At 45.0% G+C, this 27,804-nt stretch overlaps 1 protein-coding gene across 5 annotated transcripts in view; it reads right to left on the bottom strand.

Moving 5' to 3' along the window:
- The window catches only part of epha10 (EPH receptor A10), a 140,261-nt gene that overhangs the window by 38,065 nt on the left and 74,392 nt on the right, over positions 1–27,804 (bottom strand). For all 5 annotated transcript variants that reach the window (XM_076105724.1, XM_076105725.1, XM_076105726.1 and 2 more), the window contains 2 exons: positions 13,939–14,094; positions 8,488–8,817 (listed from right to left, as the gene is read on the bottom strand). In XM_076105724.1, coding sequence (XP_075961839.1) covers positions 8,488–8,817; positions 13,939–14,094 — 486 coding nt within the window. The remainder of the gene's footprint in view (positions 1–8,487; positions 8,818–13,938; positions 14,095–27,804) is intronic.

Genomic DNA, 27,804 nt, shown 5'->3' with positions numbered 1-27,804 from the left:
CACACTTTCAACTATCATCTGTGCGGATACACACTGCAGTATCCTGTTCGATGGTAACCATAAAGCAATGCTTTCCTTGCACTGACTGAATTAAAAGCACACAGGTTATCAGCAGCTCTCTGATGTAAGAAAAAAAAGACGGGATTGCAGAAATACATCTGGCCGTCGCCATGAAATCACTAACAATAAAGAGTGAACATGCTTCAGATTCAAACAGCAAACAGTGAGAGTAAATACAATTTCGTAGCTTTAAATCGACCTATTGAGGCATTAAAGAACAGCTTTTTATCATCTTTCACAAAAACACACAGGTGACGTTTCTTTCTTTAAACTGAATCACTATGAGATCTGAAAGGGGGGGGGGGGGGGGGGGGGGGTGGCTAAAGTAAGGTGGCATGTATAAACATTTGGACGATTCCAACCGGTTCTGTTCAAAGTCTCAAGATCATTACGTCACGATTCACCAGGTGGTCATGTGTGCATGCATGTGATTGCACCCGAATCTAATGATGCTGTATACAGGAGCAGCTACCCCACCCAGGTCTCGCTATCTTGCAACGCGTCATGCCGGTTCAATCTATGGCTATCGCCCTGCCCCAGCAGCGGAGCGCTATCTGGCAACTTGCCCCCTACACGCCACTCAGTCTAATCTGCCCCATCAGCATCCAACCGCCTGGACGCCTCGTTCCAAATGCAAAATAGTACACACGATTATTCAGGTACTATATGCGGTTATTATCAGAAGGAAAGAATCCTTGTCTAGGTGAAACACGCACACACATTTTGATGCTTTTTGTCTGTAAGGGGGAGGAATGGTGCAGGAAAGACACCTGGATAGAGCACATTTCCATCTAAACCACAAGATTACATGTTGCAGGGACTTGATCCACCTCGGCGTGCGTGCATGTCTGCATGTGCGTGTCTGTGCAAAAAACAGAGGAGAGTCTCGCTGATGGAATGATTAAATGTGTCAGTCAGTTGGTGGGTGGGCGAGAGAAGGACCAGAACGGGGAGCGAACAAGCAAGCGAGACAAAGAGCCTCTCGCTGCATGACATATTCAAAAGGCCTCGATCAACATAATGCAGCTGTGCAAAAACACCAGGTCCTGAGTATCAGCTTTCAATGAAGAGGCAACACAATTCTGCTCATGCACACAATTAAAGTCAAATGAGAGGATGTCTGCTCATATTTGAGGCAGTGGTAGACCAGCAGCTTTCGTGTGCTGCGAGGTAAAATTGCTGTTTTTGTCCGAGGAGTCTCGTGTCTTTGAAGAGTGCGTAGATTCATTTCACAGCTTTATACCAACCACACTTAAAAAAAACAAAACTATCCCTTTAAGTTAGTATAGCAATACTGCCGTCAAAATAAATATCTCAATACTAGTAAGAGTTCCTTAGTAAAAATATCAGGTCAAAGTAAACAAGTACTAACAGTGTAATGTACTAAACACATCAAAAAAGTACTCATAATTCAGAACAATTTATGAAGAATAGGGGAAGAATAGAAGGGGGGGGGGGGGGGGGGGGGTGAGTACAAATACACAGTCTTGCACAAAAACATGCTGTATGTATTGTTTTGAAGACAGCTGATGAACGACAAAGAGGTGTGCTCGTGTCTGTGTGCGCGATGGTGGTCTGATGAGCTGAGCTGTCTGTCACCCTCCTACTGCTGTATCAGAGAGGAGTATGCTGTCATTCAGAAAGACAGCTGCATCTCTGCACTCCCCCCCCCCCCCCCCCCCCCCCCTTCTCTCTCTCTCTCGCACAGCATGGCGCCGCCAACCTCCCCTCCCCTCCGGCAACAAACCCCACAAACAGAAGATGGCACGCGCACACAAACACAGCCAAGCTCTCTCAACGGAGGCGCGATAAAGACCTCGCAGGGTAGAAAATGACAGATGAGAATGTATTTTGAAGTTTGAACTTCTTCTTTTCTAGTCTCTCCGCGACAATAAGAGTCCTGTTTTTCTCCCCTCCTGGGTTTGGCGAAAGAGGTTCATCAAAGACGGCCCTCAAGTCTTGTCCAGCACTCTGATTATGAGGATAACAGTGCGTGTGTGTATGTCATCAACTCCCTCAAAGCTTTGTTTTTGTTCCTAAGTGAACACCACGATTCCCCCAAACAACCACAACTGAAAATCCACATACAGAGCACACATACTAACGACCCTGAGAGTGCCTCTTCATAGACTCCAATTATAAGCCAAGAAGTAGGCAATTAAAATTCCCATCACAGGGTGAAAAAGCATCTTAAGTGGCTGGGCTATAGTCCTGAAAAGTAGCTTGATGACTCTATTCATTTGCTGCCTGCTGAAGCTTCACCTTCACATCACTTCTAATTAAGGAGGCAAAGAGGATCCAAACGGCTCTATGCAGAGGGCTGGAGGCGGGAGAAGGTGGAGCGGCGTGGGAGGGAAAAAAAAGAGGGTATTGGAAACGAAATGACAAAGAAGAAGAGTTCTGTACGGTTGATAGATGAGGAGCGCTCATTAAGTGGAGGAATGAAAAGAAAAAAAAATGTTACCTGACAGGGAAGATGCGATCCCAAATTTATTTACGCTCAAACTTATAAATATTCAAACAGTCAAACTGAAACGTGTACTCAGAAGTCAATCAGAGTTCTTAGAAAACCAACAGAGTCAGAGACGACATCGTTCTGTTTGGCCTCTCTTCTTACCATTCAAACACCCAAGAGTCTCTTTCCCTCGATGCCTTTGACTCTACAGAAAACAGCATAACAGGCGCTGGTGCAGAGTCAGTATATCTATGCAAATACTGTACAATAGTACAACATGTCATGTTTCAGATGCCTATGAGTTAACCCTCTCCAATATAAGAAGGAATAGAGACACACATTTCTCCTTTCCTACCCCATGATGACAACAATATAATAATGTGCCAATTTTCTTAAATTGTACTTTCTATTTTAAGTACATTTAGCTGATAATACTGTCCTTTTACTAGAAAAAACTTGCGTGTTTCCGAACACCAGAATCCCTTTAGAATACCTCTCATTTTACGGCAGCGGGGTCTGACAGTCTGCCCCGCACAGTTCTGGTTCTCCTGTGCCTCCCTTCCCTCCGGCGGGCCCAAAAATACAACCTTGGTGGCCAGATGCATTTAATTATGTAGGTCATGTAGAGGCATCGGTATTATTTGAGACAGTTTCATTACCAGTTAAAAGCTCCTCACAGTAACTTTCAGTTGGATTTTATAGTAAATGCAGGACTTTTACAGTACTTTTACTTCAGTAAGTGATCCGAGAAGTTCTTGATTCTACCACGTTCCCTCCAATGTCTGCTTCCCTCGACTTAACAGCTTCATTCTCCCGTATCCCTACACCGTACAGCCTCTGCAGCTCATCTCACTCTTCCTTGCTTCTTTCGTCTTCGACTCTTTATGCTCCTCTTCCATTTCCTTCCTTTCATCTCAAAACCTTCCTGTTCTCTCATCTCCTGTCTTAAATCCACACACAAAACAACTCTGTAAATATACATTACATTTGTTTAAAGCACCAGATAGTTCAGACCAAAAAAAAAAATGCTACTGTCTGCACAATATTTTTGAAGAAATACATGTATTCTCGCTTTTGATCTTCACCACGTGTTTCCCCTTCACCCAGAAGACATTCTGCTCACAATGCTACACCGCTCACCTTGCTCCATCTCTCCACTCCTATGCTCATCCCTCTCTCCTCTCCTCCCTTTATGCATCCACCTCTCAGGCCCATGTAACTCTGCGGGGACCAGCCATCTAAAGCCAGGCCAGTAATCCTCTCAGGATATTGAAATGCCAATCCTTCCTCCTCCCTGACCCGCACCTCCACAGCCTCCCCGCATCCCTCTCTTCTTCCCTGCCTCAGCTAAAGCGCTTTGGATGTACCACTGGGGGCCAAGACATTCAACCCGAGTGTGTCCTGATCGCTCACACACACACACACACACACACACACACACACACACACACACACACACACACACACACACACACACACACACACACACACACACACACACACACACACACACACACACACACACACACACACACACACACACACACACACAAAATATGCCATTATCGCATCCTTTCGTGCCCATACACAAATCAAGCATAAAGCACGCACATTGAGATGCCCCCATGCACCTATGGCCTGGTGCACGAAAGAGCAGACACTCACACATGCATCCCTAATCCACAGCTGGATAAGGGGCCCCATGAGCCCGGGAGCAAAAACTGATCCCCCATGCCCCGTCTCCTCACGCGACTCCAGTCATGTTTCTATCCCCCCCTCCTCCTCCTATTCCCATCCCTTTATCCATCCACCCATCCTTGACATGCAACACCCTCCCCCCCCCTTCCCCTTGGTGGCCTGGAGAGTCCTGATAAAACCCCATCTGTCTGGGAGCAATCCACTACCCCCCCTGTGCATGTGCAAGCATTTGGAAAAGAGAAGAATTCAATTTGTATTTGGTTAAAATGGAGGGCTTTTAATTTCCCTAGATTTAAAATGCTTTTCATCCACTAAGAAACAAAAAACTCATAGCATATGCATAGATGTAAATTGTCCCCGTGTCTGCGTTTCTTTTTGTTTTTTTTGGCCACAACATAGCACCCGTTAGCACCTTGGCTCCCCAACACAGGCTGTGCCCTTAAATCCTCGGGCTTTCTTGGCCCTCAGCTGCCAGCTAAACCGGGCCACCCGCTGCTAACAAGCTTACCGCGCCCAGAAAAACAAATACGGTACAGTAAGAGAAGATGGGGAGAGAGTTGAAGAGAGGATAGGGAGAGGTGAGGAGGAGGAAGAGGGTAGCTGTGATTATGTCAAGACAGGCGGCGAGATTTAAAAAAAAAAAAGGGGGATGATGGTGGTTTTGGATGGAGTGGCAGCATCAGGAGGGAGGGAGAGAAATGACCATCTAAGAATAGTGAGTTTAACAGGAAAGGATAAGGTCGGGGAAATGAGGAAGGAAATAGAAGGTATAAAAAAAAAAAGGAGATCGGAACACAGAGGGAACGAGGCGGTATGAGGGGAAAAAAAAAGGTAATAAAGAGATGATGAGGTGGCAAGAGAGAAAGGGAAAGTGAGAGAGCGTGTGTTAGCTTTGTTCCACATCCCTGCTGCAGTATTCATAAAGGTCAGTGAGTTTTGATGGTGTAAAGACTCGGTGTGGAGGCTGCACTCGCATGTACGGACACAAGGTTGAGGTTTGTCCACGGATGGTTTTATTTCTTTTCTTTTTTTTCAATTCTGTGCCTGACCTGGCTGCACAGGACTTTCTTTGACTGGGTGAGCTACAATGTTATCTATGGGGCTTATCCTGCAGCAACACTATGACACACATTTGAGGCAGTGGATCATAAAAAGGGAACAAAAACATTACGGGTCCATCACCGTTTCTCTGAGTTTTTCTCGTCTCCTGTGGCAACAGATAACCCAACGCTGAAACGTCAAGACTTAAGAGCGGAAGTGGTGTTAATGTTTATGATTTAGATATGGATTAAGATTGTTTACTCCTTTTTTAAATATATTTTTTATATTCTAACCGACTGCAAGACCAGTATAAATAGAAACAACAAGAAAGAGACCGGGAGATGAAGTGCGTTTCACGTGTGTGCACGGGCCACAGTCCTCTCTGGCGTCTGAGCATTAGTTATTAGAAAATGCATAGTTTTGTGTAGGTTATTAACATTAGCAGTGATGCAATAGTGCAAACATGTGATGCAGATAAGGCAACAGCGTTATAGTCTTAAACCTGCAGTGTTTTTGACGGATTGGTTCGACTTCACTTGGCCCGAGGGGAGAGGTGTCCATTGAAGAGAGCGGGCAAGAGGGCTCGGGTGACCTTTAGTCTGTTAGCTGTTGATCTGAACCATGCTCAGCCGGCATTGTGTGGAAACCACAGGGCGCTTTAACTAAAGCTGACGCGCGACTGGTTAAGTCAGGAGAGGTAAGACAAGATGCACGTAGTGTAATTCTAAAGCAAATACCTGTCTCCCTCACATTCTCACACACACACACACACACACACACACACAGCATTAAACCCCCCACACCAAATGTCAGGCTAAATCCTCCCTGACACAGAAAGTCTTCTGAAACCTCGGCAAACACACTCCCCTAACCCCTTGTCCAATCCCTCTGGATGACACGGTTAGAGGGACGACTCGCAGCCTAATACCCCATAATAACCACAAATCAACGCCGTGGCAACTGCTGACGAGACAGACGGACAGAGAAGAGGGGAGATAAAAGGGAGAAAGGTTGAAAGAAATGTGGGGATGGGAAAAAATAATCACCGCAGGTTTGTCCTTTTTCTCATACAGCGTCCCTAACCTTGGAGCTCGGAGGGTTTTTGGTCACCTAAATCCCCTCAGGGAGCTGGAGACTGCTGTGTTGGGGCTTTTTTGCCATGTTCGCGTCAGCCGGGCTATCGCACATTTCAAGTGATGTCACATAAAAGGTGTCAAGTATGACACATCTGGTAAAAGAAGCTTTTTCTCAGGATGTGGTGCACTAAACAAGACTCAAACGGAAAGTTCACACTGGATTGAAGGTAACAGGTGGACAGGAATACGACTAAAATAACATGACCATGATGTTCCTTGTCTGCTGGATGTGCAAGAAGGCAAATGTTCGCTAAAAAACCTTTTTGCGTTTTATAGTCTATTTTATCTCTAACCCCGACAAATATTGCTTAATGCAGCTTCAAGTTCTAAAACACTAAGTGGAATGCAAGCATACTGAAAGGGTGCACAGATTGTAAAGCCCTCTGAGGCGGATCACAGATTAGCTTAAGAGGGGTGATTTTGGACTATAAAAATAAATTGAATTGAATTGAATACGAGGTTGTTTCTGGTAAGGCTTTCTTTCATGTGTGGTGCTGTTGCAAATGGTCCACAATGCAAAACTTTTTCTTCAACACTCATGGTTGCACAAATACAGACTCAGTGCGCATCAAGTCTGGGACATTTGTCAAAATATGTCGGGGTATTTCACACACTGGGCACCAGCTAAAATCCTGCCTAGGGCACCACGTAGGTCTGCAGCGTGGCACAGAGATGCACATTAAGCCGTCTTCTTAGGCTCTCACTCACTCTATGTGGTCCTGATGTCCAGATGTTACTCTGACGTAACATTTACAGTTGGCCAACAAGAAAATCTGGGCCACTGGGAAGCACACTCATCCATTATAAATACGCCCAACATCAATCTCCATCTCCATCTCCAAAGCGGCCATCTTTGTAGCCAGCACAGAGAGGCACAATCTCAATCATGAACCCCACTTTCAACATCTGGAAAAACGCAATTTATGTTTTTTTACACATGCAAAACTCTTACTTCCTTACTGTAACAATGTGAGAGTTTATCGTAAACACAGTGTTATAGCTCAACTGAAACTAACCCGAGACCCACAGTGCTGCTTCCCCCTCATCACTCACATATGACTAACTGTTCTCCATTCATTATGCAGCTCATTTCTTCTCAGCTAATTCTCAATCAGTGGCAAAAACCCACACCGCCGTTCTCACTTTCTCATTGTTTCTCCGTCACCTGCTTCCACGTGCAGCACCTTTCAGTCCCTCTGCCCCCATACATGCCTCATTATGCCATCACTCCGGTCAGACTAATACTTATTTCAGCCAATAAGCAGTAAACAAGCTTTTAAACAAAAAATGCACATTAGGTACGACAGGTATTTGTGTATTAGAGAGTGTTTGTCAGCGTTCAAGCCCAAAATGTGTTCAGTGTGTGTGTTTGGTCTTTTCACACTTGAGCGCCTCCATATAGTGCCGTTGCAGAGCTGGTTGACAGGGCTAGTTGGCAAAGTGCTTTTCAAGCCCCTGGCTAATGGCCTGCTGAAGACTTCTGCTGATGAAAATGAGATCACCTCAACCGGGCGAGACATTTAGCTCCGTCTGCAATGGCGGGCAGAGTGTGGGGGAGGGCGCCTGCGTGCGTACACACAAACAAAGAGTCAGTCTGCTGGATGGACATTTGCATTTGTGAATGCCTCTCTGTATGTGTGAACAGGACCCACCCGCTGACGCATGCATGTTGAAAATCTACATGGATGACGAGCGTATTCAAAGGTCACCGTGTGTCTGAGAGTGTGCATGAATCTATTTATGAACAGAGGCGTACGCGGCACCTGCAAGTCTGCACATGCACCTGCGTGTGTGAGGCAGCCAATCCGAGCTGAGTTCCGCTGACGTTATAAGAAATGAATGTGCTTTTACGAAACAAAACCTTAAAAATCGTATTGCGAAGGTCATACATTTATTGTGTGAGGCTATTTTTATGTTTTATTTCTTTTTAGGCTGCCTTGTAACGGATCACAAAAGATTACATCCTGAAAGAACCAAACTCACTTGTGAAGTTAATATTTTTTAAAGATTAAGACTAAAGAATAAAATATGGTTCTCACCTTGCGCATGCTGTCATGTGCGGGTGTTATTAAAAGGTCTAACTGGCTAGTGACTCACCTGGCAGGCTTGTGGACACGTTGACCTGGGTGTAGAACCTCTTGCTGGGCAGCAGCTCCGACACGCCGTTCAAGGCCTCGACGGTGAACGTGTAGTTGGTGTTGGGGAGGAGGTTGACCACGGTCACCGTTCTTTCCGTCAGGCCGACCTGCTGGGGCACGAAGCCGACGCTCGCCCCGCACGGCTCGCACTGCCTGCCGACGCACCTCCGGCAGCCCACGCTGTAGGTCAGATCCACCCTGCCTCCTGCGTCGGACGGCGCGGCCCACTCCAAGATCAGCGTGGACTGCTTCAGGGTGTAGACCAAGTCTCTGGGCGGCGAGGGGGGCCCTGCAGAGACAAGAGTAAGAGAGTTGCATTTTGGTTCATTGTTCATGCATTGTTGCATCCCTCTTTTTTGAGGACAAACAAAGACAGAAACAGCTGTTATAAACATCAATACTTAATCAAACATATCCTCGCTTGTTACGCAACAATTGAAATTGACAAAAGGATTTTACTTTGTCTACTCATATCACGACTACACGCCATGCCTATTATACACACTGGAGCGATCACAGCAGCAGCCTTTCTTTACTCCCAAATGCTACACTCACTTCCCATCATCTACTTATTATAACCTCTGTAACTGTTAATGTAAAGCTGGGCATTTCTGGAAAAGGGGCTCGTATAAAACTTCCCAGGATAATTAAAAGCAATACCATATTTAACTGTAACATGCGCAGCATTTCCACAGCGTGGTACGATACTTTACTCAACTCAACCGGCTCTTTTTTTGTTTTTTCTTTGGCAAAGAGTTGTGGATAATACCTGGTACTCTTTTTTTGGTTCCAAGGTTCCAAGAGAGCTGAGTCGATACTACGAGGTGGAGATAAAAAAAAACTACTGATTGGTCAGAGAGAATCACTACTAGTGCGACATGGGAAATCCTGCCAAAAAGCCGCTGTTTTAAAAAAAAAGCCAAGCCACTATCAATAGCAACCGCAAGTGTGTTTATTCGCTCGAAACAGATATATATATATTTTTTTAAAAGGAAGTCGAGTTGAGCCATTCAATAGTCTACTCAAACATCATGTTGCTGAAGCGCGACGTCTCTTCTCATGACTGACGCCTTAAGTGCATTGGGTATTACGGGGTGATTGCATGGGCTCAGTTTGCACATCATGCTACGATAATCCTGCTCCATCCAGGATTTGGTGATGAGAAACAATTGGTTTGATGAAAACCATTTGACCCAAATGGGAGTAGGCGATTGGAAATGTGGAGTTGTTGCTGGGATACGACAGTGTATTGCTGCACTATGTTTGGTTTGGCGGTGGGAGGGAAAACATTTATTGGATTGGGCTTGAGGAGGGATTATTGATGATGCGGGGAAAACCACTTGGGAATGAGACGAGGACTAAATGCAGTAGCCGTGTGTTTCGATGGCTTAAGAGTACCTTTTGTCTGAACATGTGCGTGCGTGTGAGCATGGAGAACAAATTTGTCCATTATGTATTGTTCAACAGTGCTGCGTGGAACAAATCCTCCACTTACCATCAGTAAACAAAAAGGTGAGTGACCATGGAGAAGGCTTTTAGCTCTCCCAGAACATCGCTCTCATTTCATATGAGGATTGTGAAATGCCAGACGCATAACGAGAGTCTGAGCCGCTCACTGTAGAGGCTGTGTATGTCACGATGTGTGGTGGGTTTGCTGAAAAACATGGGACTATTCTATGAACACAACACTGCCTGATGCACAGGGCTTTGTGTGCAATTTAAAACCTCAAGTGTTTTAAAATCATCCACCACATGTGACGAGAGCTCAAATGTAAATATATAGTCCTGTATTTAAAAGGACTGTATCTCATCACTTAGTCAGCGTCCTGACTGACCTCTGCCTTCTCTTGCAGGTCCTTGCACATGCCGGCTGAATGAAGCTGAGGTCCATTAAAGGCCATGAATTTTATACGTGTCCCTGTGTGTGTGTGTGTGTGTGTGTGTGTGTGTGTGTGCATGTGCCGTGTAATGAATAAGTGAAGGTGTGCGTGCTGTCGAACGCGCCGCACGTTGCAGATGTGTCCCGCTCCCAGACACACATGGACTCACAGAGTTACATAAACCCGGAGAGCATTCGGCGTGTGAACACACCTACTCGCAGATGAAACGTAGACACAGCTGGGCCTTTCGCGCCTTCTCGGCCCTGTGCTCCCTCTTCCTCTTGAAGTTTCCCATTTTTCTCTCCGATCCTATTAAAACCTGACCTCCCAAACCATTTAGCTCCTCTCTTTCCCATCTTCTGCCCTCCTTCACTCTCCATCCGTCTTCAGAGTCCCCCTGTCCATCCGAATGACTCTTTGACTCCCGCTCCACTGCTCCTCCAACATACTGAATCACAGCAAATCAAAACTTGCTCTTGATGTTGTATTTAGAATAATGCCATTAAAGCCTATGAAGAGTCTGCATGTATGCATCTCTCTGAGCCACAAGCTAAAACAAAGTGGAAGATTTTAATGACTCAAAAAATGATGCCATTGTTGGACACCATTGTCCATGGGGGACAGTAAAAGTATGCGTTGTAGCAGTTGCGGTAGAGGGACAGTAAACCAGCAAAGTCAGTTTTTTACTGTGTACAAAAAGGATTGAATGCAGGTTTGGTTTGACTGGAGAAGTTTTGAGACGATATGAAAAACGATGTTTGTTTTGAACAAGCAAGAATATAATTGCAATATATCTATATATGTACTATGTTGGCTAGCATGGTTAGCTAGCTAACTTTAGCCAGAGACAGAGATTTCTTCAGTAGCCTGTATCTGCTCCCCCCTCTTAGAAAATAATTAGATCACAGACGTGTAAGATTTGTACCGTATTATAATGGAGTTAAGTATCATGACCAGAGATTCACATGTACAGTGAACAACATGTACAGTGAACACAGTGAACAACATGTTCATTCTAAATAAGTTCAAGTTTGCATTTCTCAAAGTCAAAAGTTAAAACTGTTATGCTGCAACTTTATTCTTCCTCCTGGAAGGCATCGGCTCCCACTGTTTTCAAAAATCCATTTGCAGACACGCACATTGACAAACATTATGCATTACTTGGATATATATATATATATATTTTTTTTCTTATAGTTATTATGCTACAATCATTACCACTGCGGCCCTGTCAGCGGTAGTTCCACTCTAAAAACAAAGACATGTTTCTGTGTCCCCAGTGACACGTTTTCTTTCACTGCTTCCAAAGTTGTACTTTGCCTCACCACTGCCACATCGAAAAATATCTAATGTGCTGTAATGGAACATTTGTAAATAGTCGTCATTAACAATGGTAATTAGTCATGTCGGGGAGTATTAAAAGCCGTATGTTTTTTCACCGGTTTCAAATAAAACCATTAAGAGTTTATTATTTCAAAGAGAGAGCCGACACCGTAGGATGTAGGTACTTCAAGGGCATTGATGGCAAAGGGAAAAGAATGAAACTACACCGGTATTATTCCTTAATTGCTGAGATCATAAAGTGTGCATATTAAACCTCATTCGTCTAACAAAGTCTCCCTTTTTCTTTCATTCTTCGAGCTCTAGATTCTTCCTCTCTCTTTTTACGTCCGTACCAGGCAGTGGATTAGCCAAATCTGGGGATGATCATAATTAGCGAATCAATAGTGTAATTAATGTGGTCATTAGGCTGCGATAAATGTTATCACACCGGGATCAGAGAGCTCGGCGATCAATATTGTAATTACACCTCCTCCAACGCAATTACCAAAAAAGACAGTATGACCACACACACACACACACACACACACACACACACATAAATATGTACACGCATGCGAGTGTGAATGCACACAAACACGCACGCACAGACCTTGTGACCCCACGGTTTTACTGCCCTGCTCACAGGCTATGGAGCCCATTATTCCTCCATCTAATTACTAAGCCATATCAATAGGCTGCTCTCCATGCAGGAATCAATAGGGCTACACCCTGCATGCTCTTTGTCTTATCGGCCTTGTAGTGCATCTTTATTGGTATGTGAGAAGGGGGGTGAGAAAAGGTAAGAGATGAGGGCTGGGCGGATAATGCGCGGACATTCAGAGGATGAGATCATGGAGTTTGTCGCTTGAGGAGAGAGGGACGAGATTTCCGTTTGACGGAGGGAAGAAGAATTGGGTGATAACACGCGCGGACGAAAAGCCTGAAGAGGGAGGGAAATGCAAAGAGCCAGTCGGCAGGAAGAGAGTGATGAGCGGTTAAGTAAAGATGGCAGATCGAGAGAGAGAGACGGCAGGGAAATGCGTGGTCAAGGGTCAAAAAAGAAGAGTGTGGGGGGGGGGTTTGAATAAGACGGGGTAGTCCGGTGGAGGGGGGGGATAATGGATGTACGGCAGAAAATGGGTCTGTAATGTCAGGGTGAAAATGCGGTGGAATATGGAGTGAATGTACAAGGTTGAGCAAAAAGATGGAGAAAACGCGGGTAATAGGCTTTTTGGACGAATACATAATGTGGACTAATGTTAAGAGGGATGGCAGGAGGGGTTGAATGATGGGCGGGTGCTAAAAGGGATAAAGGCTAAGAGGCAGTGGATGGACACATAATGTGTGTATACACTTAGATGAAAGCACAGGTCAAGAGGGGGGGGGGGAGTCCACCTTAAAATATGAAATAACGTGCACGATCATGAGGATGTTTCCCCTATGGAAGATCCACTCTGAAGATTTTGTCAAACAAGAACTGGATTTATCTGACATCCCAAAAATGTGCAACATCTGAGACCGATTACTCAAAATAAATCCCCACTTTTTAACTCTCGCTCAAACAGCAGCAAATGTTCTGTGTTTACTGATGCAATCAAGAGGAAATGAGAGGAAAAAAATCCTTTGAGCTTGTAGCTGTAAAAAAACTCTTTGAGCAACTCACAACTTTATCATCAATAGAGCAGCACAAGGCACGTCTCCTGTCTCTAGTTTTTGATTCCGGACTTGTTCCAGGGATGATTAAAGGAAGCAGCTGGCGTGTTTTTTGGGGTGGATTTTTCATCCTGAAAGGGATGCAATAGAGGAGAGGGTACGAGCGGAAGGAGAGGTGACGGTTGGGTGAGATGAGACATGGAAATGGGATGATGAGGACGAGCTGGAGAGATGGGAGGATGAGGATAGATGGCGAGACAGAGGACAGGGGAGGTGGGTGCAGGTCAGACGAAGAGGCGACGAGATGAAGAAAAGGGGGGGGGGGGGGGATAAAAGGATTCGGGGTGAAGGACGGGTAAAAGTGGTCTTTAAGGATAAAGAGGCAGACGACAAGGGCAGAGAGACGAGAGGCTGAACAGGTGGGCGTGATAATGATTGGCTCACAAACATGAAATTGCTCACTTAATGCAAAACATGTCTCGATGAAGGAGTGCGCGAGTGATGCGGTGCGATAGAGATCCACACACAAATATAAACACATATAATCTTCTTACTTGTGCATGGTGCCGAGGGGGTGTCCATGGGGGTTCTGAAGTGGTCCTCCTCACACACACACACCACAGATCCTTCCTCCTCTGAGACGCTGTTGGCCGGGCAGGGAAAACACTCCTGCTGCCTGGAGGACATCTTGTAGGAGCCACGGGGACACGCTGGTGAAAGAGCACACAGAAACACAGCACATTAGATGTGTGCAAAAAGAATGCGATTAATCGATGATTCCAGCTTCCCCGAAAGGGAAACCCATTGAAAGACATGTTTTCAGGAGATTTCTGCACAGGGGATGAACGCATTAATCACCCATTATTGTGTAAAAGAAATTTGAGACCATGAGATATTTCCGAATGTCCTGAGAGGAGTGTGAGAAAAAAATATTCTGGCGATCCATCTTCTAAGTGTGATCTAAATTGTTTCTCTTGATGACAAGTTAAAAAAAAAGCTTTGCAATGATAATCTTTTTAAGTAACTTATTTTCACCTGTTATTTTGTCAGGATAATGAGTTTGTTATTGTAATACAAATTTTCGGCCACAAGAGGCTGAAGTGCACCACTACCCAATGTTCTAAATTGGACGACAATAACTTTTAACACAGGGTGCATGTATTGTTCGATAGCAAGTTACGTAAATTTAAAATTGCATTTTTTTTCACCTTTTTTTTTTTTTATAGATGTCAAAAATGTATCCTGGCAATTTTTATTCTTTTTTAGCCGTTAAGAATTTAGCTCAGACTTGCAAAATGGATTTTTTTTTTTTTCCTCACTTGACCCTCGGGGCTTCCGTAGGTATATATCTCGACAGTACAGCCAACACTCATTCTCAACCTCTTTAAAAGAAAAATCCAAAGCATTTTTTATATAACTTGCATTTTCACTTCTTGGCACAGAAGCTCCAGCACAACACCAAGCACGGCAGCATTTTAAAGCCTCAGGAAAAAAATCTCACTTTCAATTCATGAGAGAGAAAATTAAGAATGAATGGGGAGGAAAGATAGAAAGCGAGTCCAGAGGGAGACGAGAAAAAAATGATTAGAGGAGAAAAGAAGTGGATACTTTGGCTGAACCCATGTGACAAACACAATTCTCACATTACGTGTGCAGCGGCCTGCCACTGGACTGAACCGGCGAGGCGAGCGAAAACAAGCGCAGGCAATTTGATTTGGGGTCAAATTTGATTTTCACATATCCAACTTTATTTGCCAGTTTTGAAAAGCATCTCCCTCTACAGCCATCAAACTAATCACCATGCAGTATGAGAGAGGACACGAACCGTGAGAATGTGGGCGGAGCAGATAAGCACTCGTGATCTTACATGTGCAGCACAAAGAATGCACACCGAGCAACAGAAGCCCCATCAGTGCATGCGTGACACGCTTACGTAAAAACACACTCACAAACAGGTTATTTTACACCCGCCCTCTACGCACTTTCATTCTGCGTTGGAGCAGGTGATAATGGGTGTGAAATCAGGCAGCCGAGGCTCTGTTCTCCTCTCTTCTGAGACTGTATTCTAAACAGCGGGGCTACATTAACAGCTCTGGTTTGCTCTCGCCCTCTTTGCCTTCCTCTCCTCGGATCTCTTTTCTATTCTGCCAATAGTCTCTCTTATCCCTTTCCCACTCTTAACACTTATTTTTCTCTTCTGATTGCATTCTATTTTTCTCTCCTCATCTGCACCGCTCTTTTTTTTTTGTTCACTCTCCGTCCTCTTAATAAAAACACACAACCTCCAACGAGCTTCCCTATCCGTGCAGATATCCAGGCATTTGATTGGCCATCTTGGCCATCAGGCATTTGATTGGCAATCATCTTTTGATTGGTTTTGTTACCATCTCATTATTCAGTCGTGGCTTCTTGTGAGGTGGTTTCTGTGACTTGGGCCTGATGCATCCTCTTAACAGAGACTAGGTTAGCGAGTTTACAGTTAGCGTGTTAACTTCATCAAGTTTATAAAGAACGACAGTTGGTAATGAGAATCCATGTTATTCACCAAAAGATAATTTGATTGTTAAATAAGTGACAATGCCCAATGAAGTGACGTGATATAAGAACTCAATAAATTAACGCAGAGTTGAAGACTTCTACAACACAAGAATCCATCTGTTCCCTCTGGGAGGACACCTCAAGGAGCAATCTCACTACTGGACACTTGGAACCAAAAGACAAAGAGAAGACAAATAATTAAAGGGCCAGTGTGAAGCATTTTAATGGCTCTATTTACAGAAATGGAATATAACATTCATAACTATGTTTTCATTAGTGGATAATCACCTGAAACTAAGAATGGTGTTTTCATTAGCTTAGAATAAGCCCTTCATATCAACACAAAGAGCTGGTGGAGTCTGCCTTGTTGCACCGCCATGTTTCTACAGTATCCCATAAGGGACAAACCAAACACGGGCTCTAGAAAGAGCCTTTCAATTTGTAGATCTCTGACACTCTTGTGAAACTGCGGTACTGAGAGCTGCAGAGCAACAAACTGTGGTTACCGCTGGACGCCTGACTTTCGTTATTAACGGTAAGGACGGCCTCTGAGCGAGGCAACGATGAGGCTGCCCCTTCCGGCTGGCTAATATCCGCAAGCTAGCCAACTGAGTTGCATAAATCATTAGCTAATGTTAGCAATGCGAGTCACCCATTTGAATTGTGTGACAGAATTTGAGGCGTGAGCAGAGATTTAGAGGTCTGGAACTTCGGCTAAACAGCGAGTGGAGTTTTGTGGAGAAAATATCTCTCCCACCGCTGGCGCCGTGTCACACTAGAGCACAGTCAATTATGCGGGGAGGAGACGAACAGAACAGTGTGTGAGACGGGACGGGTGAGGTATTCGCACCGGGTGTAAAGACGCACACAAAGCTGCTGTTGGCTTACGAACGTTCATCAAGACAAAAGGACAATAAGGAAGGGGGCCCTCTGTTATCCCATCTCCTTTACAGAACACACACACACACGCACAAAAGGCCTGCCATCACACATCGATTAGCAGGCCTCGTCAGCCTCTCCTGGCTCACAGTGCGTGTGCGAGTGTGTTTTATGCGCCCTGTGTACGTGTGCGTGCGCCTGCGTATCCGAGGCTGTAAGAACCTTGTAATCGACTTTCTAATGTCTGTCATTACACAGAGAAAAGCCTCTCGCTTTCAGCTCACAGCATAGCCAAGCATGGGGACATAACAGAAACACACACACACCCTGTGAAGCAGCAATGGAGTAGACTCGCTTTATTCCTGACCGTGCTGCCACTATCCTTCCCTCACCACGCCAAGGACATCAAGCGTGAATAGCGCCCGAATCAAGGCAGAATTATGCATAGATCTATGAGGACAGAAATGGGTTTTTACATTCCCTACCCATCATGCTTAAAAGCAGGCTATAGCTGGCCACGGTCCTGACTTATCTCTTCAATTCAGCATGGATACACGTTTAGCCAGCCCACCTTGGAAATGTGTGTCGAATGATAAGGGTGTATCAAGACAATATGTGCTGCTCAGATAACAAAAGGAGCTGGCTCCGCGCGCTGCCCATCACTCTCAGCGGCAACATTCGAAAGGCACGGCAACAGCCAGTGCCAGGCAAGGTCGCGTCAGTCAAAATGGGCCAGCGGCCGCCCGCCAACGGGAGGATCTCTCAAATGCGTCCAACAGAAGGAGGAAAAAGACGCTTGTAAGGGAGACCACTCCAATCATTCGTTCATCCCATCTTTGCGATTTCATTGCCAAGGTACGCGTACCAGGGAAACTGGAAGTGAGCGCGTCGGGGAGAGAAAGGGAGAGGGGGGGGGGGGGGGGTTAGAGAAATAGAGAGACAGAAGGAGAGATCTGCCAGGACAGCTGGCAAACCAACTGATCAATTTGTCCTATGTGCCAACAGGGAGCCTCGATTAAATGGAACATGGCAGCACACACATACACACACACAGACATATTTCTTCAAGGTGTAATAATGTAGATATGCGGCGACATGCCAAGTGCTATGGACTATACGGGTGGTGGGGGTGGAGAATGAGGCAGGAGACCAACTGGTGAGAGAGATAGTTAGGGGAGACGGCGACACCGACAGACAGACAGATGGTGTGTGAGAGACAAAGAGACGGTAGGCTACTTAATGTACGAAGAATGGACATCAAACAGGGAGGGGGGGGGGGGGGGGGGATGAACTCATTCGGCTTGACAGAAAGTCAGAGTCAGAAAACAGATAAGCGGTTAATTAAGACCTGAGACGCATACAGATGAGAAACACAGTTAGTAGCAGTGACGGTGAGTGAGACTGAGATCATCTATAGTGGGAACATATGCAACATTGTCCGGCATGTGTACTTGCCGAGAGACTGTGGGTGGCAGGATAAAATGAGAAAAATGAGACTTGGTATGGAATCTAATCAGATAAATGAATGTAAAATGCTCATGATCAAAATGACGCTTTGAGATATGCCAACAGCTTCACCAGCTAATGAATAAAAACGACTAAAAAAGGCCAAGGAATCCGCATTTCAATGAGCTCACAAATTACTTTAATAGACTTTTGTCTTTGCAGAGCAATCAATTTATGGTTTGCCCTTCCCTTACTTTCCCTTCCTTTTCTTTCCTCTAACCTTAAACATGCCCATTAATAAATCACCAAGCACTTAATACAATAAATGTGAGCAATGAATTGTTTCTTCGCCTCCCTGACAGCACACATTAATTAATATTAATAACACTAAAAGAGGTTTGCTTTAGACATTTGCACACACACACACTGAGGGATAAACACAAAGATGCATGCAAAACTTTTGCAAATACCAAAACACACAGACGATATAGTCCTTCATTGGTTTCTGGCTGCACTTTTTGTTCGTTTTTTTGCAGAGAAAAGAGGAAAGGAGAGAAAAAGAGGTGATAGCATGAAGGAGAGATACAATGGAGACGGGAAGTGATCCCAGTGGGTGGAAATCAATAATTCAGAGGGCTTTAATTCAGATCAGTGCCCTCTGCGTGAATGATGCTGATTCTGATGCTAATTCCTTCAGCTGGTAGGCAGCTTTAACATCCACAAAATGAATACTCATTACCATCAAACTGTTTGAAGGTCTCTTTCACACACACACACACACACACACACACACACACACACACACACACACACACACACACACACACACACACACACACACACACACACACACACACACACACACACACACACACACACACACACACACACACACACACACACACACACACACACACACACACACACACACCAGGTCAGATAAGTAGGCGGGTTGGAGAAAAATGCCTGATTGAAGTGTTTCAGGTTGGGTCAAATTATGAAACTGTGAAATGGTGAGATTATTGTGCCGAGATGAGTCTGACTGAATTGGACAAGTTGAAATTGGATTGAACTGGATGGATCCAGACCCAGCCAAAGTCCCAGTTCTAACAAATGGGACTTTGGCCGAAGAAGATTGGATTTGGACCACACTGGACGAGGAGACATAGTTAGATATTAAAGGCGGTAAATACGAGATCAGAAGCATATCTATTGCCTCTAAATGGCTCTCAACATGGCGACGGCTAAGCCAGCAGCTTACAACCAACGGTGCTAACAGTGGAAACGACGGCAACAGCGCTGACAGAGATAACAGTGTTTACCTGAGGGGGAACCGGAGGGTGGGTGCTACGTTTCCACGTCGATCAGCTATTGCTTCTATAGTGGCATTACAAGATAGGACAGGCTGGGGCTCATTTCAGTACACATCTGGACAAAGTTTTAGACTAAGATTCTGTCCGCATCTTAGACATTGCACCTTTAAAGTATTGTTATTTTCCAAAATGAAATGTACAGGACGTCAACGCATTTAAGTGTCGACAGGGGATCAGTTCGTTCTGTGGGAGACATCGATAAAAACCAACATGTCAACCTCATGGTGTCACTATGAAAAGTCAAGGGATCATGAAAGTCCGTAAGGCTTCGTTCTCTGGGGACAATGGGTGTCTCTACAATGACTCATGGCTCATTCAAAAGCATGCATCATTAAATTGAGAGCATGACTCACTTATTTCCCCCTCAATGACCCCTGCCAGGCTTCATACGAAACAGTGTACTTGGAAAAATGTTTCCAAGTCATTACAGTTTATATGTGGTTAAGTACCACATCACTCTTTGGTTTTCTAGTGCTACAGGCTGACATTAAGTGACTGATGAGAAAAAGCAACTGCCTTTTGAAGACAACTATTTTCTCCCGCCGCTACATGCAGTGTCAGAACCTGTCGGCGCGTCTCGCTGCTGTGAAGATACGACCAAGCCCTGAATTACAGCATAAATGCCTGTTATCAGCTCAAAGTAAAAGACCTCATTCAAGTCTACCCACTGACTGGCTGCTGCCTCACAGTGTAATCGGGGCGAAAGCTCTGAGCCATGCCATTCAGGTCAACGCTCTGCTTTATCATTTCATTCTCCCGTTCTGCCCTGGTTACCGCAGACTGACATCGCGCAGGGAACACAGGAGGATAACTAGCGAACAATGCCGCCAGGGGTATTAATGTCAGCGGTGCTGTGTGCGAGCTTAACGCCGGGGACCAGTGTAATTCTGCCAGCGCCCAACGTAGCACGTATCCACAGCGACAGCTACACCCACACACAATTATCGTGTGAATGTAAACACCCACAGATTCAGACGCTGGCGTTCTCACACAGGCGCACACTCAGACACAGTACATCTAAAAACGCCAGAGTGGTTACATCACAGAACAGACACAACAAAGAGCTGCTGTGTTACATCACAGCACCAAAGTGTAAGGTCTGTGCTGTGTTTTTTTTTAATAAATCAGACAGAAGGTGCAGACGGGAACAGACAGGCAACCACCCAGACAGAAGAACAAACACGAATGCACCTGAACCAGGTGAGGATCAAACACAAAACGCACTCAGCAGGATGCAGGCGTACATCAAACTTGTCCGGACGCACAAAAACAGACGAGCAACTGAGGGCACAGGAAATAACCAAAATACAGCACAACGCATCATTGGCTTTTGGGGTATTTGGTCATTAACCAAAGTATTGGTTCATCCTCTGGGGACCACGAACGTCTGTACAAGATGTCATGGCCGTCCATCCAATAACTGATGTTTTGCCACTCGCATGGCTATACTGTGTGTGTGTGTGTGTGTGTGTGTGTGTGTGTGTATATATATATGTATATATATATATATATATATATATATATATATATTATGGCATTATGATCAATATTATGCATTGATCTTTCTTTTGAATTTGAATGTCAATTGCCAGAAGTCTGACAGCTCCATACATGGTATGTATTGTATTAAAGTGGTATGAAAAAAATAAAGTATGTCTCATGTACTGTATATACTTGATGAGCGGAGGATGCGTCTCTGTATATTACCAACACACGCTCAGATTATACAAAACGCGACACACGCAAGCAAATACACACAGAAGTCGATCCCTGACTGTTGACAGAGCCTCGTCTTCCTTTTATCTTTTCGCCGTTCTCTCTAATACCCGTGTCACTGACGTTTACCTCTCTCTCTCATCTCATCTTCTCAAATGGCTCTTAGCTCTGCTCCCCGCCAAACACATGTCCACCCCCCCCCCTGTCCTCCCTCCGCCATGTTTGCTCTCTGCCATCCTCCCTCCCTTTCGGTCTATTATTCGCCATCCCTTCTTCTGCTCCAGCTATCACCTTCACAGGATTTATCAGAGGCCGTGGAACAAAAGATTGAGATGGAACAATTTAAGGATATTACCGCAGCCTCTGCCGACCTCACGGACACACACGTGCCCTGTTCGTTTACATTTCAAGTGTGTTCTTATCCAGAGTGAGCGTCAACGGGCTCATATGTTTGGGGGTTTGACCTTGAGACGAGGCTGACCTTTGTTCTTTCATTGTATGTCTCCTGCCCATTAACCTGTTATGCTTTCCTCACATGCTTTCCTCACATGCATGGGTTTTACCATCAATTTCAGACTCTTGGAACATCCTCCATATTAAAAAAGTTTGATTCCGTTCACCTCCACTGTATTGGAGGCTGAAATCTCAGCGACAGACATCTTCATAGACACAAAAGGGTTCAGCCTTCTGCTGATTGTAGTCATCGTGGCTGCTGCCCCGCAGCCTCAAACCTGCAGACTGACTTTGAAATCATCTTGAGACCCTTTTTGGTGGGAATAGTCACCCTTGTCCAGTGGTCGCGGCGTTGAAGTGCGCCGTGTTTTTGTTTCCCCGTGTGTGAGATTGATGGCTTCCATTTAGCTCAACCACGCAGGCGACACATATATGTCCGTGCCTGTCCTGGTGACATGGCACCTGCATGCAAGCACATCGCGTGTGTGGAAAAACAAACAAGACACATTTGGGTCGCACACTCACTCACATCACGTCTCAAAATACTAATGCGTGTACGCAGACACAAACACCCTGCAGACTGCACAGCAGCACCGGTGTCTAAAAATCCAACATCAAGTCCAAAGTGGAGCGACAAGACATGGCTCCTCTGGCTGAAGGACACCGATGAGGAACAGGTGAAAAGAGGTTTGGGAGAAAGACGGTAAAACGCTGTAAAAAAAACGAATTAAGCGCGGAACGGTGTGTGTTTGTGTGTGTGTGTTAGTGTGTGCACTTGAGCAAAAGTAGGGAGCGTCCCGGCCAGTTACATTATAACCACATCAGCTGCAAGTCAGCAAACATGTTTGCATGTGAATGTCAGGCAATTTAAGGTCGAGCGCTCGCAAAATGAGATTCAATGTTCTGCTCTTTTTGAACTGCCATGCTGTGTGTGTGTGTGTGTGTGTGTGTGTGTGTGTGTGTGCGCGTGTGCACGCATGTGTGCACACCGTCTCTCCCGCCTGTCATACTTCACCAAAAACACAATTCCTCCCTCAAACTGAGAGCGAAGATAAGCTTAGGTAAGAGAAGTAACATTGATTTGCAACACTGCTGAAGGTGATACTGTACACACGGCAGCCTTTTAGACACTTACATCTCTCCTCATTTGCAGTGGCAATATGTAATGTCATTCTTCACTACGTGCAATTTCTTTTCATGTTATAAAATGTCGACAGCACGTCTGCACTGCGAGTACAACCACAGTAATGAAAAATTGAATGAAAATGCTGTCAATGTGTGTGTTTTTATGAGGGATGCGAAATAAAAACTAGAACCCAGAGGGAGAGAAAACAAAAAAAGAAATGTGCTTGTTGCAGTCGAGTCAGATCATAATTCACTGTGACACGTACGCCTAGATCTTACATTCCCTAAACATCTGATAAAATATGCAAGTGGAAGCTAATCACATTCACTGGTGGAGGCATTAGGGAGGATATGGAGAGAAGGACATGTTTTTTGTTTTCTTGCAGACCCCTTATTTGTGTGTGTGTGTGTGTGTGTGTGTGTGTGTGTGTGTGTGTGTGTGTGTGTGTGCTGAATGTGGCCTGGTTATGGAAATTACCAAGCATAATCTCCAGCCCGCAGTCTGTTGTGACACGCCGATTTCATTTGATTCTTTAAAATAAAAATCTGCTATTCAAATCTGGGATGTGAACTTGAATGATTTGCGACTGCTAATGACGTTCCATTTTCATTTGCCTCATCCGAATCAGCCATTCTCACAAAGACCGTGACCCAGATATAGACAAAACGGCCTGATCAATTTCATTCCCAAGAGTGCAGATGGATGAGCGCTGCTGCGTATCCTTAAGTACAGCGCAGCGGAGGAGAACAGAGAGAGAGAGAGAAGTTCATTCAATCTAGTGTCTCGGCCAATTGTTAAACGACAGGAGGTCAAGGGTAATCGTATAGCTCCTCCACTCTGCAAGACACACCTATTAGAGTCACTTAGAGGGGGCCAGGATAGGGAGAGGTGTATATCTTTGTGTGCTTGTGCGGAGTAATTATGTATACGAGGGCGCTGTGCATCTTTTACAGCATATTAGTGCCAAATGTGTGAATGGAAGAAGTGTGCGCTTACGCCGGCACACCTACACACAGTAGCGAGGGGATTAGAGGTGCAAATTCTAGCAGCAAACGTTAGTCTTCCGACAGACTCTATGGAGAGCGAACCACCATCTGCTTATACTTGTAATGCGTTCCGATACAGCAGTCTTGCAATAAATACAACCTTGTGAAACTTACAGATTGTGTTTCTTGACACTGTCCTCTACAATTCTTTTGCATATCATGTTCTGCCGGTTTTTAATTATTTTGTAGGGTGTTTCTATCATTTTTGTTCTTCCAAATATGCAAATGAAGAATAGAACGTGTTAGAAACACGTTTTAAAGCGATGCAGTCCAATGCACATCATTCACAAAGTCACCCGCTTCGAAGTGGCCATCATCATGGGTTATCAGCCTCCTGATACGATTCAGAAGGGGCCTATTGATCACCTGTACGAATACAAGAAGACGACGTCAACCTCTATTGGTCGTACTGATTATGTTGGGAGCAAGGAAGGAAGTCAGTTTGTATCCCCTGTGAAGCCAAAAGCAGGCCTAGACTTATATTACCGTACTTTTGTTACGTTACTTACATACTTCACTAATGCCAACTCACATAGGTCGTGTAACAAGGATACTCATTTGAACTCAAACCACAATCTTTTCCTGACCAAGTCGTTTTGTTGTCTGAACCTAAAATCCTTTTGTTTCACTTTCACACCGTGCAGTTTGAAGCATCACAATGGTCGTGATGGCCGCTGATAACAGCCATTCAGTCGGCTGATCGCATTCAAAGTGGGTGACTATTTTGCAACCGGAAGTTACAATAGTTGGAAAACGGAGGAGTGACGTAGTGACGCCGTATACGGCTCTGGTAGCAGCAGCGACCTGTCAATCACAGTAAGCCCGCCCTAAAGCATCCCCTGCTTTATGGTCTGCTTGACTCTAAATGGACCATAATGTACTAAATGAACATCATGCTGTATTGAAGAAGACTTGAAACTAGAGATTGAGACCATAAACTCATGTTTACAATGTTTACTGAGGTAATAAATCAAGAGAGAAGTAGTCATTTTCTCATAGACTTCCACACAATCAGACTTCTTTGTGCAACCGGAGACATTGGAGACACTTCTGCATCGGCTTCACTCGACAGAAGCGGAGGTTGCCGCCCGTTCAAAAGGCACCAGTCAAGACAAACAAATAGTGGCAGTATTTAATGCAGAGCTATTGCATCGCATTGTGTTGCATCATAGGTGTTTATTTTTCCCGTCACTCAGTTTGAGTTTGCGTGACAAAGTGAGCATTCACCTCACTTCTCGGTCTACCTTTTTGTTTTTTGCTCTGCTCTGTCATGCACGCACTGGCAAACAAACGACTCACTCCATTCACCTGCCTGACCCTCATTCGACACCTGACCTGTATGTGTTAACCAAAGCCATGAGGTCAGAGTCTCCGAGAGTCGATCGTTTTTACATTTCATGCCTACACAAACAAGTTATTTCAGCAGGCATTGTGTTTGGTTTCTCAAATCATAGGATTTGTTCTATAAATGTCAAGTAGCATCAATTTCAAAATACTTTTTAAAGAAGTGAAGCCATAAAGAACGTAGGTTCTGCTCTCCTGAGGCATGTCAGAGGGTTTAGGGAAGAACGCATTAGAAGATATTTTACAATCTTGATTATGTGTGTTGGCGTTTGTCCCAAATAGCAATAGGGATCCTTCTTTACGCTAAACTGGCTAAAACACTGAATAACAGATCAGCACTCTAACGACATGAACTATTCATTTTAGATGTCACAGGCACACGTTTCGCCCGTTGTAAAACGTTATGTCCGTTCAGGTTTCCATGACTTCTGCACTGTGAAGTCCTGTGTTCAGCTGACCATCTAAGGCAGACCTAGTCCCTGATCATCACTCATTCCCTGCGACATTTGAGATCCAGCGTCCTGATCCAAAGTTATTAAAATGCTGAGCGGCTGCAGAGATGGATGGAGATAGCGGTAGGGGGGTCACTTGGACCATAAGGCTGATTAAGTGTCTTCACTGGAGTGGTGGTGGTGGTGGTGGTGGCGGGGGGGGGGGGGGGGGCGTCACGGTCAGAGCATACGACGGTTAAAATGTTTTTGGAGGGTGTGTGGATATATGTGTGTGTGCAAGACCCCATGTGATGAGGAACAGTTGGTCTATCAAGGAGAGCGATGAGGTGGGCCGATTGTCCGACCCCTCCCACTGGTTTCAATGGCCGAGCTTCATGACCGGGATCAAAACAGGCACACACAAACATGGACGACACACTTTAAGAGAGAGATCCCATCGTTTTTTGGCTTTTACCGACTTCCAGTGAACAATGGCCAAATCTAAATTGATTTTCACCTGCGTTGTTGGTCTCCCAGCATCCAAAAACGATTGTGTCGCTTGCTGCAAAAACAGTGATCACAGCAGTTTACAGGCAACAAGGTCTTCCTGTGACAATCACGGCTCAGAAAATACTTCCCCTGATAAAAAGGCGAGAAGAAATGCAAATGAGCCGCTGATTATGCACCAGAGTCCCTCTGAGAAAGTAAAAACAAACAAAGAAGAAAATCTGTTGTAATGTTTGCAATGCCAATTGTATCTCTAAAATCAAATTTTCACCTAGATTTCTTTATTATTGGTGTTTCTGTGCAAGTTTCAGCAAACATTATAATAATCAAAATAAACAGCCAGATTCTCAAATTCCAAAAAAAGGAGTTTGCTTGTGCATAAAGACATGCAAACACAAATAACACACACAGACACTTATGCACCTATTCTTTCCTTAAACAAATGATTGTGTCTATATGTACAATGTATCCAAACCCTGAATAATAAAATACACACTTGTTACAAACACAAACACACACACACACACACACAACGCAGTTTAGTCCGCTGTTTGAATTAAAAATGAGGGCCTGCAACACAATCAGGGGCCGCAATTAAGCTGTGAAGGTAAAGCGGCCTTGACCTTGTTGTGTAATTAACGGACTCTTCTTTCATTAATCCCAGCCCCCCCCCCCCCCCCCCCCCCTTCATTCACTCAATGCCTCCCTCCTTCTAAGCAGCCGTTTAATTAAGACATGCAAGATGGCGTCACGTGGAGTCAGGGGATGGACGTTAAGCAATTAAGGGACGGCGGGAAGTAGGGATGAAGAATGGGGGTGCAAGTTAACGAAAGAGGGGGGGATTAGAAAACGGGAGACGGACAGAAATTTAAATCTTTGTTCCTCTTTTTTTTTTCCTGTCAGCCTCGCCCCAACACATTCGCTTTTGTTTGGATTTTTTTTTTTGCATCTTGTTTGTTTTCCCCCCCCGACAGAAACTCTTTCCTGTCACAACACACTCTGTTCTGAACCCCACCCCCAAGTTCACAGAGGAGAAACTTCATCTAAAATATACATCTTTGAATGACTGTTTGTTTGTGCAATCTCCCTCCTGGCATGGGCGCAAACGCGTCCACACGTGCATACGCACACGACTCTCGGAATACTCCGCCGAGGTCTGAGCTGGGAATTATGGTCCAGACGCTGCAGCATGTGGAGACAGACTGAATCAGACAGTGCGTCATAGAGTAAAGTGACTCAAGAAGCATTACATCGCATGTGTGCATTCCTCCCGAGTGTGTGCTATTTGTAGAGGAGAGCGATGCTTACAGTCTGTGCTTTAAAAGAGGCCTCACTGCCCAAAAGCAACCGGTCAAACGGAGCAGAGAATCACGCTGAAGATGCAACAGACGTTGCGAGACTCGCTTTGCGGCGCTCCGTACCGCCCCGCTTAGCGCCGTCAACAGCCGTCGCCCGATACAGGCAGAGAGCTGCGGTGAGTCTCGGCTTGGAGCAGGTAGGCGAAGTAGACTAACAGGTGGCCGGAGACTTGCTGCACGGTCGGACTGTACTTAAAAAATGG

The sequence above is a fragment of the Anarhichas minor genome, unplaced genomic scaffold (genome assembly GCF_050575085.1).
Source record: "Anarhichas minor isolate MPS153535 unplaced genomic scaffold, ASM5057508v1 ptg000033l, whole genome shotgun sequence".
Lineage (NCBI taxonomy): Eukaryota > Metazoa > Chordata > Actinopteri > Perciformes > Anarhichadidae > Anarhichas > Anarhichas minor.
The sequence above is the reverse complement of the archived record's forward strand: the minus strand, read 5'-3'. Positions and strand labels throughout refer to the sequence as shown.